Below are 13,262 nucleotides of genomic sequence, written 5' to 3'. Positions count from 1 at the left end.
GAGACTGAAATGTTCTGGCAGGGGACTTCTGAATCTGACTGAAGCATTTCAACAAAATCATGGGTAGCAGTGCCAAACCTTGTCCATTACTTTGCTCTAATGTTAAGCGTTTCACTTGACTGCAGCTCAGTGTCTCCAAGCATCAATGAACAGAAAAGAGGAAGGACAAACAGTGTGGTCGAGGATGTTATGACGAATATCTAAAGGGGTTTTATTTACAGGTGTCGTGAAGGACGTTCACTCGAGGACCTACATAGAAAAGCCATTGTGATGTTAATGTTGGCTAAGCTTAAGGAGGTCCCAGTGTTTGCAGAGATAAACAGGTCTCTCATCCAAAAGACACCAGGTGCTGCATTCACCTAGACATAATATAAGCAGGATATTCCACAACATATGCTGTAGATCTGCTGCTTCTCCTCACAGGGAGTGGTAAATAGTCTTTAGTGTGAGGCTCCATAACTCAGACATTATGCTTCTCTCATAACTAGCCAATAGCCTGTAAAGGATGTAACTGAAGCAGGCAATGGCTCTTAACATTTAAAGTTAAGTAGTAAAATCTTTTACAGGAATTGTTTGAAATTGTAACCTACACAACTGCCATCTTTTCCTCAATAAAAATATGTCTGTGTATCTGCTTTTTCTTGGGCTGCTTTTGGATTCATTGTGCATAAATGCTGCTCATTGTGTATTTTCAGCAACAAGAAGCTTCCCCCAATGAGGATCACCATATTCATCCAAAGCAGATTTACAAAACAAAGAGTACATTTAAGCATTGACATTGGATAGACAGGCCACAGTATAACTGAGTACCATAAACTATTAGAACATGATTAGTACAACAGGCATATGAATTAACATATATACTGTATATAACATACAGAGATCGCAGCACTTTTTATTGATTCTGTTCATACTTGTATATTTTGGACTTTATATATGCAATACTGTATTTGTGTAGATGCACGTAGCTTTTATACAGCAGTTTGTCACTCTGCATGTTGTCAGCTAACCAGAATGCAGCCATCCCTTCACATGATGAGTCACGACACTAATGTTGATTTGACTCATGATTCAGCATCAACCAGAAGTGTAATAGATTAATGCAAAAGAACAATTACATAGACAGTCAGTAATAAGCGGATCTATTAAAGGGAAGGCGTCTCTCAGTAGCAGTGAGCTTGGGAAACACAAGCACTGCTTGTGACATGAGAGATTTATTCCACTTAGAACAATGCTCACCATCCATTTATGAGGCAGGAAGTTTTGGTTTAGCAGAGTACTCTCTGGAGTGAGTATTTTCAGCTACACAGCCAGCCACAGGGCTTTGGATAATGTCTGCGTAAAATGATGTTTCCTTAAATAAATCAGGAATTAAAATCTCTTCCACAACACAGCTGTCAAAACACCAAACTGCCAAAATTTGCTTGTCACATGGCATAGCTATGATGAGAAAGAAAGGCATGTGTGCTGCTATGCAGCACAAGGCAGAGCAGAACGCATTACAATCTCCATGTAGCATTTAATGCTTTTTACACAGGACAACTTCACTGCCACAAAAAAACTCAGTGCAGCCTATATTTCCGCCAGAGTTAGAAACTGTCACATTAAGTTTTTAAGTTTGTTGTCACATTAAGATGTTTATTTGTGCTAAATCTTCCACATTTTGTCCAACATGTGAATTATTTTCTAAAAGGCACTCAGCCTGACAAACACAGCACACACTGGGATCCATAAATCTGAGCCCTCTGCCACCAGAGTCCATTTCTGATTACTAAACCAGTTGGGGCCTCTGGCCAATTAAAACTCTCCATTTGTGAACATTCCAAAACGCTGTCATCCATGAACATTTACCCAGAAGCCCCTGGGGAGATTCCACAACATTGCCCTGGCCTCTCGCTCTGTCTGTTTCCCTCTCTCGTCCCGGCCCTGCATCTCCAGCTTTGTCTCCCACACACAAAAGCTCCCTGCCTACACCACTTCCCAGGTCACTGCTTTGTCAGGGTTTCAGCTTGCTCCTGCACTTCCCAAAGTACATTTAGCAAGTCACACACCAAATTCCAGCCACTGGGGCTGCTCTCAAAGTTCACCTGCTGCACAATTTATATATAATCTCTTGTGGCCAAAAAAATCTGGAGGACTGAGTTTGACTTTCTGATTTCAGCATGCAAAACTGCTGTAGGCAAAGTGTTAGCGATGAAAACTTTCTAAAAACTACATCTCAAAACCTAGAAAATGAAGCTATAAATATTCTAGAGACTATTCTGTTGAGATGATTTTGTGAAACATATGATAGTTAAAGATATGTTCAGTAGGACTTGGAGGTCACTCACCTAAAGTTAATCCAAGCAAATTAGTCAGACACTACAGTGGGCATTCACAAATCAATCTTAACACAGTACAACACAGTTTTCCTACTTGCAGGTAAACATTTGGCCCAAAAGGAGCACTGAGGTCTGCCAGGGGTCAAGAGATTCACAAGCATAGCAGAGAAGAAATGAGATCATAAAAAAAGAAAGGTCAAACTCCCAACACTTGCGCAAGGTCTGTCTCTTACTGTGAGGGAGCAGGAGGCCATGATTCATGTTAACACAGTTATAGGGAATTCATACTTCAAACAGAAGTGGTTTGTTTCAGGATGAGATTGAATTTGGGCCACTTTCATAACGGGCTCCACACAAACTTTGTGCAACTTGTTTGACTTCCTTCTGGTAAATACAGCAACCACTGGTGATTGGCTTGACAGCCATTCAGACATTCAAATTTATGCAAGCCTCACCATTCAGCCAGGTGGTTTTAACATGAGTGTCTGTGCAAAGTATTGTACAAACTGCAGAATCACACATAAAAGGAAAAACAACACTTGCACGTAAATCAAGAAACTTTCCTTCCCACCACCACTCTGCTGGGAATCTTTACTTAACAACTGCACTATGTATCAGAGGGACTTGGAGGCAATGATTCACGTTAACAACTAGTCTAATCTTTCACCCTGTCCATATCTTTCTCTCAGGTTATGTGCCTTTTGATGAGCCGCAGAGTTGCAGCGTTTGATCTACTGCTTTTACTACAGATTCCACCATGACGCTTTTAGCCTGGTCCATGTGTGTATGTGTGTGTGTGTGTGTGTGTGTGTGTGTGTGTGTGTGTGCATGCGTGCATGTGAGGGAGCAAGGAAATGAGAGTGAAAGAGAGTGAGGCTGTGTTATGTTTAAGATTTGCAGAGACAGGCAGAGGTTTTGCAGACAAACAGAGAGGACAAGTTACAGCACAGCGTGATTATCACAAGGGAAGAGAAGAGAGGAGAAAAAAAAGAGGCACAAAAGACCTTCCTGGCTTGTCCCTCTACACCAGCCCTCCGTCTTTCCACTGACTCATGGCACACAAATGAAAACAGGCTTTAAAGGAGAAGATGAAAAACACTCTTTACTTAAGGCCAAGTGCTTTACCATGGGACCCTGCGCAAACACTATTGTGCTGTCAGAGAAATGGACTACTGTTGAGAAATAGGTCCTCTTTAAGATGGTCTTCACACACTGCTTGAGAGCCACACACTAGACTATCTAAGAAGTCTCTGTGGCTTGGTCATATGCATTTCCATGAGCAAGTTCCAAATAACAAATCACGACACCCCTCCCTCCATCTCCACATTAAAAGAATTCAAAAAATCCAACTTTGTTGAAACATATGAGAGCTTTTAAAAGACTTGACACACAAACAATACATTTCATCGTTGCCAGTAAAAGCCAGCGAACCCCTCCTAAGGACAGGGAGCTCTTTGACAATGTTTATAACAGACATCCAAAAGCAGCTGAAGTCCACCAGATGTTGAGGCAGGACGGGGCCCGACAATGCCCCCAAGGCAGAATGAGGTCAGGTACATGATCAGGTTTCTGGAGGCTCAAAGCTACAAAAGGGCAACAAAGATTCTGATATACCTGTTGGGCCTTACGAAACCGGACACCAGCGGAGTCGATGGGAATAGAACCCCTCATCGCTGACTGTCAAAGGGACAAGAAAGTCTAAACCTAACGGTACAATGGTTTAATGGGCCTCAGTCATGGATGGCTCAGTCCCTTCCTGATGATATGTACTGAATGTGTCGATAAATCTAAGCTACTTGCCATTACGATCATGTACAGTGCTTCAACCCCTGGCGTGTCAACCCGCATTCCCATATAACGACTAATTTTTCTGCCAGCAAAAACCACCCTCCTCAAAACACACTGACCAAATGATTTGCAGCTTTGGAGCCATCATTTAACAAACTATTTGATCCTTTCATGTGTGTTTTTTTTTCCTCCCTTGCTCGTCGGCCCTCAGCCAGCAGGACGTCAGCCATTGTTTTCTTCATGTTTTAAATTTGAGTTTTGATGGCCTGCTTTTAACACATGGCATCAACACGTCAGTCAAATTCACAGAGGTATGTGAAGCAGCCAAAGACCCCGCCTATTGCTCCTCTGTTTGACAGAAGAAAGGACTTTTGAAAAGCAAAGAAGAAAAACCTGGGGTTTTGATCTCAAACAATATAATTTATATGAAAATAAATCCAAGAGTGAGCAGCACACAGAGGGATTAGGTAAATATTAGAAAACCTATTATGGTAACTGCAGTTTGGAAAAGTGAGCTAAGTGTGAGTGACTGCCTCGTCAGTGGGAGTCTTGATGTAGGCCTTGGGAGTAATTAGCAGGGATTACAGCCCGTCTGGCCTGCACCCAGCACTGGGGTTTCAGCCCAAACACCCAGGCAAGTCCCTGGCTTCGCTCCCTCACCACTCTCCCTAACCACATGGGCCTCTGGCGAGTCACACAAATCCTAATGATGATCATGACTATCAACACAGACATCAACCCCACTGTAGCTTCATAGGAAATCAATTAACTTTGGTTGAGTTACACCTACATCATAACCGCACTCCCCCACTGGCATTTACGCGCTGAGGTGGCTTCAGTGAGTGAGTGGAGCCTCGTTGTGTCAGGCAGGGGGCGAGGGGTTAACCCTCCGCCCCTGCAGTTTGGGATCAGAGCCCACGGCCGCTCGCCACACTCCTCACAGCTGGCTGTGTGACACCAGTGTGGAGGTGATCAACACAAAGGAGACGCACGGCAGCTCAAATATCAGAGGGACAAAATATTACACCGCCAAGCATCAATTGCACAAATGGACAACCAGACGAGTCAAACGATGGAGGGAAAGAGGAAGGTGGTAAAATGCTCAACTCGGTACCAAGACAACTAATTATGCAATTCAGGACAGACATTACATAAACTAGTGCATTTTACTGGTTTAATAAGTTAAGTCAACTCACATAACACTGTGTATGTGGGACAAATTTGATATACTTTCATCTTGTACAAAGTTATTGTGTCCTAAAATACGTATCCATCTGTACATGGTATCAGAGGTACAAAAGGGTAACTGGTGCCTCCCAGCAGATAGACGTGATATCAGAGCTTTGGGGAGATGTGTGTTAACAAGAAATGTGGTGTAGTTTTGGCCTGCGCATATTTTAAAAGCCTATCTGCACAGAGAAGTACAGACACTAAACAAGAGAGGTAGGTGGGCTGAACACAGGAGGGCAGAAAAATACGATTAAACCACTATTGACGGTGAAGAGGAAGTCGCCCAGGGATGAGGAAGAAAGGAGTGACTAGGAATGAAACAAAACCTCCCAGAGGAGCTGCTAAAGAGCGGAGGGGAGATGGGATAGAAAAATGAACTGATATTTCAGTTGGGGGTGGGGGGTGGGGGGGTGTAACAGCGTGTAAAAGGGACGTGTTAACAAGGAGTTTCAGGGGGTCGCTCAACTCAAAGTGGAGAAAACCACAAAGCCAGATCAGGATTTCTCAGTTTGCATCACACAAAGACCGACACAGATCCACCAAATGATACAGTCAACTTTAACTCTGACCACTCATGCCAAAAATGTACTGTGAGGCCCTTCGGATAAAACCTGTGTTAAAACCTTGCATTGTGTTAGGCAGACACGTGTGCTCTCAGGGGTTACTAAGAGGAGCAGGCTGTATGTATAAGCCTGAATGTCTGAGCGAAGATGAGTCACAGCGCATGCATGCATCCAGTTACCTCCCCAGATTCCCTAAGCCTGTGTCACGCACACGCACACACACAGTCACTCTCTGGCTCCTGCCTGGTCCACCACTGCTCCTGGATATTCAGTTTGACATGCCCTCGTACAAAACTCTTTCCTGTCAGTCAAATCCCTGCTCTCTTTCTCTGTATGCCTCAGTTAGTCCCTCCAACTCTCTTTGTTGCCGTGTGTTCCCAGCTCCGGGGCTCCCTGTGTGCGGGTCTTGGTGGTCCGGTGTGGAATGTGGTGAGGAGGGGTGGGGTGGGGGGGCAGGCCAGCCTAAAAGGGGGTGCTCAATTGTTCCCACACACAGCATCCACCCCCTACTGATCTGTCGCTCACTTGGCCATTTGGGGGGGGGGGGCGGCAAGGCAAAGGATGCAGAGAGATGGAAATACGAACGCTCAGTTGACACACACACGCACACACAGCTATTGAATTGATGCTACACTCAGAGCATACTAAACAAGTGTAAGAGGGAAACTTAACATTCCACAGTTCTGGAGAACCAGGCTGCCCAAACACAGAATCAGGTCCTAAATGACAAAATCATTCCATCCACCAGAGAGGATCCATGATACAACTAAGACAGGCAGTTTTAGAGATATACTTGAACCATACATGCACAGCCTAAATTTTTTCTCTTCACTGTAATAAGCTGATTTGTTTTCAGACCAAAGATAACGCAGCTGTTGCTGGAAGAGCAGAACAGGACACCATGAGAGCCCCTGATCACAGAGCTGCCGTGCTGTGATCGCAGGAAGCTGATAAGAGTGGTGAGATACTGCAGAGCTGGCAGGCACGTGTAGCCACCCTCCCTCCCTCCCTCCCTCGTCTGGCCCCATGTGGACGCCGGAAGTCGCCCCCACCCCCCCCACCCCCCGGGTTCACAAGACCTCAACCTCATGATACCTAAACTCAATTATCCTGAAGGCTCGCCAAACAGTTACAGAGGACATGTCACATATACAGGGCGGAGAGCAACAAGAACTATCACATTATCACTGCTTTTAACTCATCTCCATGGATACCACCGGGGAGGGGCAAACTAAAACCAAATGCTCACAATATAGTTATTGATTAGCCTTTAGTGGACAGTTTAGTGAATGACTATAACCTGCAGGATTTGAAAGTCAACATCTATGATGATTCACAAAACTGCGCTTAACATTATGGACGAGTTGAGAAGCCCTGCCCTCACACCCTCATGTAACCTGATGCAGACAAAACAAAAGCTGAGGTCAGATGAGATGATTCTATTTTACTATTTTAGATTCTGTGGATAAGACTGGCATATCAAAACACATCAAAACTTTCATTCTAATTTCAACATCTGTTTTCAAAAAGGTCAAAAAAGGCAAGTAAAAAGAAGCACTTGAAAAGTTACAAACCAAGAAGCTACAGATGTCTATCCCATCGCTCAAGAATGTTATCAGAGATTACTGTCCATGCTTTGGCTTTAATGCGGGATGCTTATTTAATCTCACCCCACACACATTTTCAAATTTCTCTCCAAGTCAATCACTGACATTAATCTTTGTGAACCTTATTCCTCCCAAGTTGATGTTGTTGACTTAAGAATGTTTTGTTTAAACTTAAAGCAACACAACTGCAACTCTCATGACTATTTATAATTTTATTTATCTTTTTCTAAAAAAAAATACAGCTTTTCACCACTGATTCAAGTCTGATGAATTTGCTACTACTATACTGTAATGGCTTTGAATGAGTCATGTATACAAAATCTAAATTTAATCCCAAGTGCCATTTTGATGCACTATGAGTAATTCTTTACTCATACATTACCATCTTGAGTCAGATTTGAATGCATGAGTGAATATGCAACCATGGGTAACATAATTGCGTGTTATGAAAGATATAACACACAGTTAATATTTTGGGACCTGAAAGTTAAATAGATACGTTTCTACATAAACTACACTGCCTTTTAAAAAAAAAAAAAAAAAAAACAAAAAGCCCTCAAAGACAAAATGTCAGTTCTTTGACCCTTCGCCATACATATATGGCGAAGGGTATATAATATGCCTTCTAGAAAGATTCTCTTACATAATGTGGCCTGTTTACAAAGATAGACCTCAACATCTAGACTTCATGTGACTCACTAATATCTATAAGCGATAGGAATAAGGAATACATCACTGTAAAATGAACTGGTAATGTGTGACTCACTACCAGCTGAAACATGAAATGATTTCTATCTGCGTGTTAGTAGTTGTTTTGATGTAAAACTATCAAATAATAATCAGTTAGATGTTGGATTCCTGACCTCAGAGAGTACAAGTGAAAGATCACAAAAGTAATGCATCGATTATAAAGTCTTAACATTTCTGCAAGCTGCTTTGTCTTTAAAAGAGTATCATATCCTATATCAATTTTTTAAATTATTAATCAGACACAAAGGGAAGCACTGAAGTAAATGATAAGACTTAGAGTGCTTCACATAAAATAAAGAGGGCTGTTTCAGTTTTATGGGATTGACCTTGACAGGCAAGTAAGACACTTGGCTGGTAGTTTATTAGTTAATTATTACAGGTGTTAAAATACCAGGCTACAGCCCTACAAAGTAGAGCCACTCAAATATTGGTCTTTGAGCTATAAAAGCTCCCGCTGACTGTGTGTGCCCCAGTTCCCCGCTCTTATCTTATCTGCTCAATGTCACTGCAATAACACAACCTGTTATTTCCTTAACCGTAATAATGCAGGGCATGCAGCCACCGGCTAAGGGGGAAGGAGCCCTCACAATGTGAGACTGCAGAATGTCTCGAGCTTACCGGGAGGCCAACGCGCTGAGGTCATGCACGCTTTGAGTTTCAGTCATAATGCATTGAACTGATTATGAGCAAGGGATGTTCCTTGTGCTGAAGGGAGGGAAAACGACCCTCTTCTCTTTGATCTCTGCCATTGTCCCATACCTGGAGCATGACATCAAGCCTGACTGTCAGAGTAAACCAAAACAGATTTTGCTTGAAGAGCTACAAAATGGGAAGCGCAGCATCCAGCCCTGCAATGAGTAAGCCTAGCCTTTGACATGGCAGATACCAATCTGGTCAGAGTTAACTGCCCTGCCCTCAGAGTGAGCTGGAAGAGCCGGCCCATGTTGCAACTGTGCAGCAGCGCTTAGCAGACACCACTTAATACTTATCACTATATCAAATATACTGTTAGGAAAAATAAACACTACCTACTATTAGCAGATAGCTTTAGACAGTAAAACCACCATTTACATTCTGTATGATTGCTTACATTATTTATCTGTCATCATTAAGACTGTGCGCATAATTTATTTCCCATTTAAGTGAGGTATTCAACCACATGCCCTCAACAAATCATCAGACAAGAAACTTGGAAACGAGGTCTTGAACTGCTTCCACGTGAGTGGTAAAAGATTGATACCATGGGATCAACAAGGAATTTACCAACTGAGCCTCCTGTTCCTCTGTACCACTTAATTCTGTCTATGCTCAGGCAATCAGGGTTTCCATTTCAGTTTTACTGCATTAAAACATCTTTATTGAATCTCAAGTCTGGCTTCAGCTGAGCCTGTCGGAAATTTGACTTGTAACAAACATTCTTATTTCCGTGCTGCCAACAATAACACAAGATGTTTGTGGTTATAAAAGGCAAGTTTTGAATCTCATGTCTCCAATAAGACTCATCTTCCACCAATCTGATTTACGCTGCATGTATCAATGGAGGTAAACATTTCAAAAACTACGTCTGAGACAACTGGCAAAGATACTGTATAATTTTTAAAGTATGCCTCCTCTGCTATATGTATATGTATATATATATATGTGTGCACACTTATGGTTAAAATAAAAATGGCACATTATATTAGGAATACTGGGCTTGGAAACTCTTATTTTATGTGGAGCAAAATTATTTTACTACATCTTCTGCATCATATATTGACTATTTCATGTGCAGATGTTATGAGTAAAATGACCTTTTTCAATCAGCCTTTGCCTTGATTCTCTACTGTTGAAACTAAAATTGTGAGATACATATGCACGTAATTAATGGTCTAACCTTTGCACAACCTCACATCCAGTTCAATTTAAACACAGACTGTGTTATGGTTAGGAGAGAATTAATGTTTGGAGTTTGACCTGTTACAAAGTGTAGAAGTGAAGTTCTGACAAACATGACTGAAGTTCAATCAGACTGCACATCTGGAGCCATTTCTCCCCAGCGACATGAAACATTTGAAGAGTGAAGGGCTTTTGCATCTGCTTCTTGCTTTCTGGAGACCCCCAACACTCTTAAATGACAGTAGACCGTGTTGCTTTCTTTGCATCAATTATCTCAGTCTCTATCAATGACAAAGAGCTGCTCGTTGGGGTCGGCCCTGCCTAAGGCCCAGACGTACACCAGGAACCTATTGTAAGGAAAAGGCACGTGTGTATACAACACAAACCTGCACAATAAAACTGCCTTCATTCAGATCCCTCTTTCAAAATCCAGAGATGCAAGACAATTAAATCCGACCAATGCAGACATGTTGGGGTACTCTCAATGACATTTAGCATTACAAAGACATACAGACAGAAAACAAAAGGACCTATAGACTTGTGTGAAATGCAGGAAAAAATAAGTTCTGGCCTCTTTGACAGTTATGCCCAACTCGAATTCTAATGAGCTGTTGTGGCCTCAAGAGAAAAGGACAGTCTGAACATCCTCTTACTATGCAAAGTAAACTCATAAAAGGACATCAGTACAATAAAAAGGACACATACAAATTGGTCATCCTTGTCAAATGAAAATAACACTGTGAACATTTCATCAAAAAAGAAACAATTGAGGCCTGAAAATCTTAGGGTGCAAAAATACATGGACAAAGAGGGAAATTGCTTTTTTTTATCTGTGGTAAATGCCTGACAAATATTAAATCCAAAATGACTTAAAAAGGGGAAAACAAGACAGCAACATGACAGTAGCCATGCCTGGATGACCTACTTCTATAAAAACAAAGACGTCATTCTGAAGCCACTGCAAAACTGGACTGAATTTAGGGGTTTGAATACATGCGTGCATATTCATTTTAACCACCATAAAAATGAAAAGGAAATGAGAGAAGGGAGGGATTTAAAGTATGCAGGACACAGTGGAATTTCAAACCCCAACCCCCTTTTCCTGCTCCCCTCAAGCCTTCACTGTAAAAGCCCCCCTACATAAGTTTCCATTACTTGGGTTTAACTCATGATTAGCTGAATTGATTTGCCTTCTCACCTCTCTGCAGCTGTTAACAAAGCAGTTGCTATTTACTACCAAGCTGCCTTCGTTACACCCCGTCTTGCAGACAAAAGTAAGAGTATGTGTGTCTACACGGAAAATGTTAAAAATGCAAAATTATGAGCCTTGTCCACAATGCACAGCAATGTTTACTGAATCACTGCTGGCTTCCTGCACTTCACAGCCATAGGAGTCTCTACTAAGGAAGCCTGGAAATAAACACAGGCCTGCCTCCTTTCAGTGGGGAGCAGAGCTTATGTGTTGATTATACCACTTTATTGTTATGAATTACCTACAAGTATTTCCTAAATGAAGACTATATTTACCCACTGGAGTAGTGAATGGTTGCCAGACACACAGTGGGTCTGATGAATTTATCCCCACTGCCTCTCTCCCCAAACTTAACATTGTATTTAACATATGAAAAAAACACCATGTCTGTACAATTCACCATGTTTCCATTTAGAAGTTGACTGGAGCACAAAATGTCAATTTAAAAAAATGACAGTTTAATGGTTTGTTGTAGTCTTCAATACGTTCTCAATGACCCCTAAACCTACCACACATGAGAAAAGTTTACCTTAAAAAACACGTGGAAAAAGGTAGTTATGACTCAGAAAAGCAGGTTGTATATTTGTAGTCTTGGAGCCAAGAGACAAAACTATGTGAACACATTTAACTGACTTTTACCAACGTCTCTTTTCATGCTAACTCTGCTAGCTTAAAAAGTTTTCATTAGCCTTAGGACCACCGGGAGACCTCTCCAAGACCCATGGGGGGTCCTCAGCCCCGATTTTGAGAACCACAGCCCTGGACTACAGTATCAGAGGTAAATACAGACCAGAAAGCCAAAATAGAAAAATATCTCACCGTTGACTCCTTTGTTGGGGACGTCGTTAACGTTGAAGCCTTTGGAGCTGTAAGCAGCACGAACTTCATTACAGTTTTTCAACTTTTGCTCCGCGGTCCCGGACACCGACAACATAACCAGCGTGCAAACTAAACACAGCACCAACAGCGTCTTCATTGTGTGGCAGTTAAAAAAAACTACAAAGTTACCAGCACAAAAAACAAAAGAAAAAATAATATATAATCGCTCAGGTGTGCGTAAGCTAGGACAAACTTTCAGCGACTCCCACGCTGAGTTTCCTCATGGAGACGCGCTGATTTCTTCAGCTCAACAGATACTTCATTCACAGCAGCTCTGAGGCCACCTCTGAAACCTCCGAACAACTTCGAGAGAGGGAAAACACCGAAAAAAACACTTAAGGCACGGTGCTAACGTCGTCCGTTTAAAAGCTTGGATATGTGTTGAGTCCCAGACTCAATCGAAAAAACAAAAAGAAGCAACATACAATTTTAAAACACGTAAAAACTTTTTTTTAACTGCAGGCAAGAATCTCAGATTCACACCACTGCTTCACAGCTTCGACGACAGGATAAACCACGGGGGCAGAGTAGACGACAGAAAAGTTGCCGGGAAGGTGTTTTTCTCCTTTCTTCTTTTCTTTTCTTGCTTTCTTTCCAAACTTAAGGAGGTCGTGGTTTCTGTTGGACAGGACACCGGACTGTATGCTAGTCGTACTGGGATCCAGATGCGAGCAGAAAACCCTGGTGGACACCCAGGAATGAGTGCAAGTTCCGGGGACAAAGACCTGGAAAACAGAAACACCAGGGGTGGAGCATGGAGCAGGGACTTCAAACCCTGGATCTTTTTCTATAATGTCTAGACTACTGGTAACCAGGCTTGAAAATCAGGACTGGAGCTGAAGGGTGGAGCTATACTGTGGCATAACATGAGGGCTTATTATTATTACTCCACATGACATATAGAAAAGAAACATCAAATAACCAAAAGTGCTCGAAATCACAAATCTCTTTTATTGAAGAACCCTACTTGACCTGGGGTGGGGGGGTATATCTG

General features: G+C 42.2%; 1 protein-coding gene across 1 annotated transcript in view; it reads right to left on the bottom strand.

Annotated features, from left to right (window-relative positions):
- LOC111226594 (glypican-4-like) overlaps positions 1-13,164 on the bottom strand; it is a 29,886-nt gene extending 16,722 nt beyond the window's left edge. The window contains exon 1 of the mRNA XM_022751826.1: positions 12,209-13,164. Within this exon, the coding sequence (XP_022607547.1) occupies positions 12,209-12,365 (157 nt within the window). The 5' untranslated portion in view covers positions 12,366-13,164. The remainder of the gene's footprint in view (positions 1-12,208) is intronic.
- Between the last annotated feature and the right edge of the window lie 98 nt (positions 13,165-13,262).

Source organism: Seriola dumerili, unplaced genomic scaffold, assembly GCF_002260705.1.
Source record: "Seriola dumerili isolate Sdu_G_001 unplaced genomic scaffold, Sdu_1.0 BDQW01000161.1, whole genome shotgun sequence".
NCBI lineage: Eukaryota > Metazoa > Chordata > Actinopteri > Carangiformes > Carangidae > Seriola > Seriola dumerili.
This window is presented reverse-complemented; position numbering and strand designations above follow the sequence as displayed.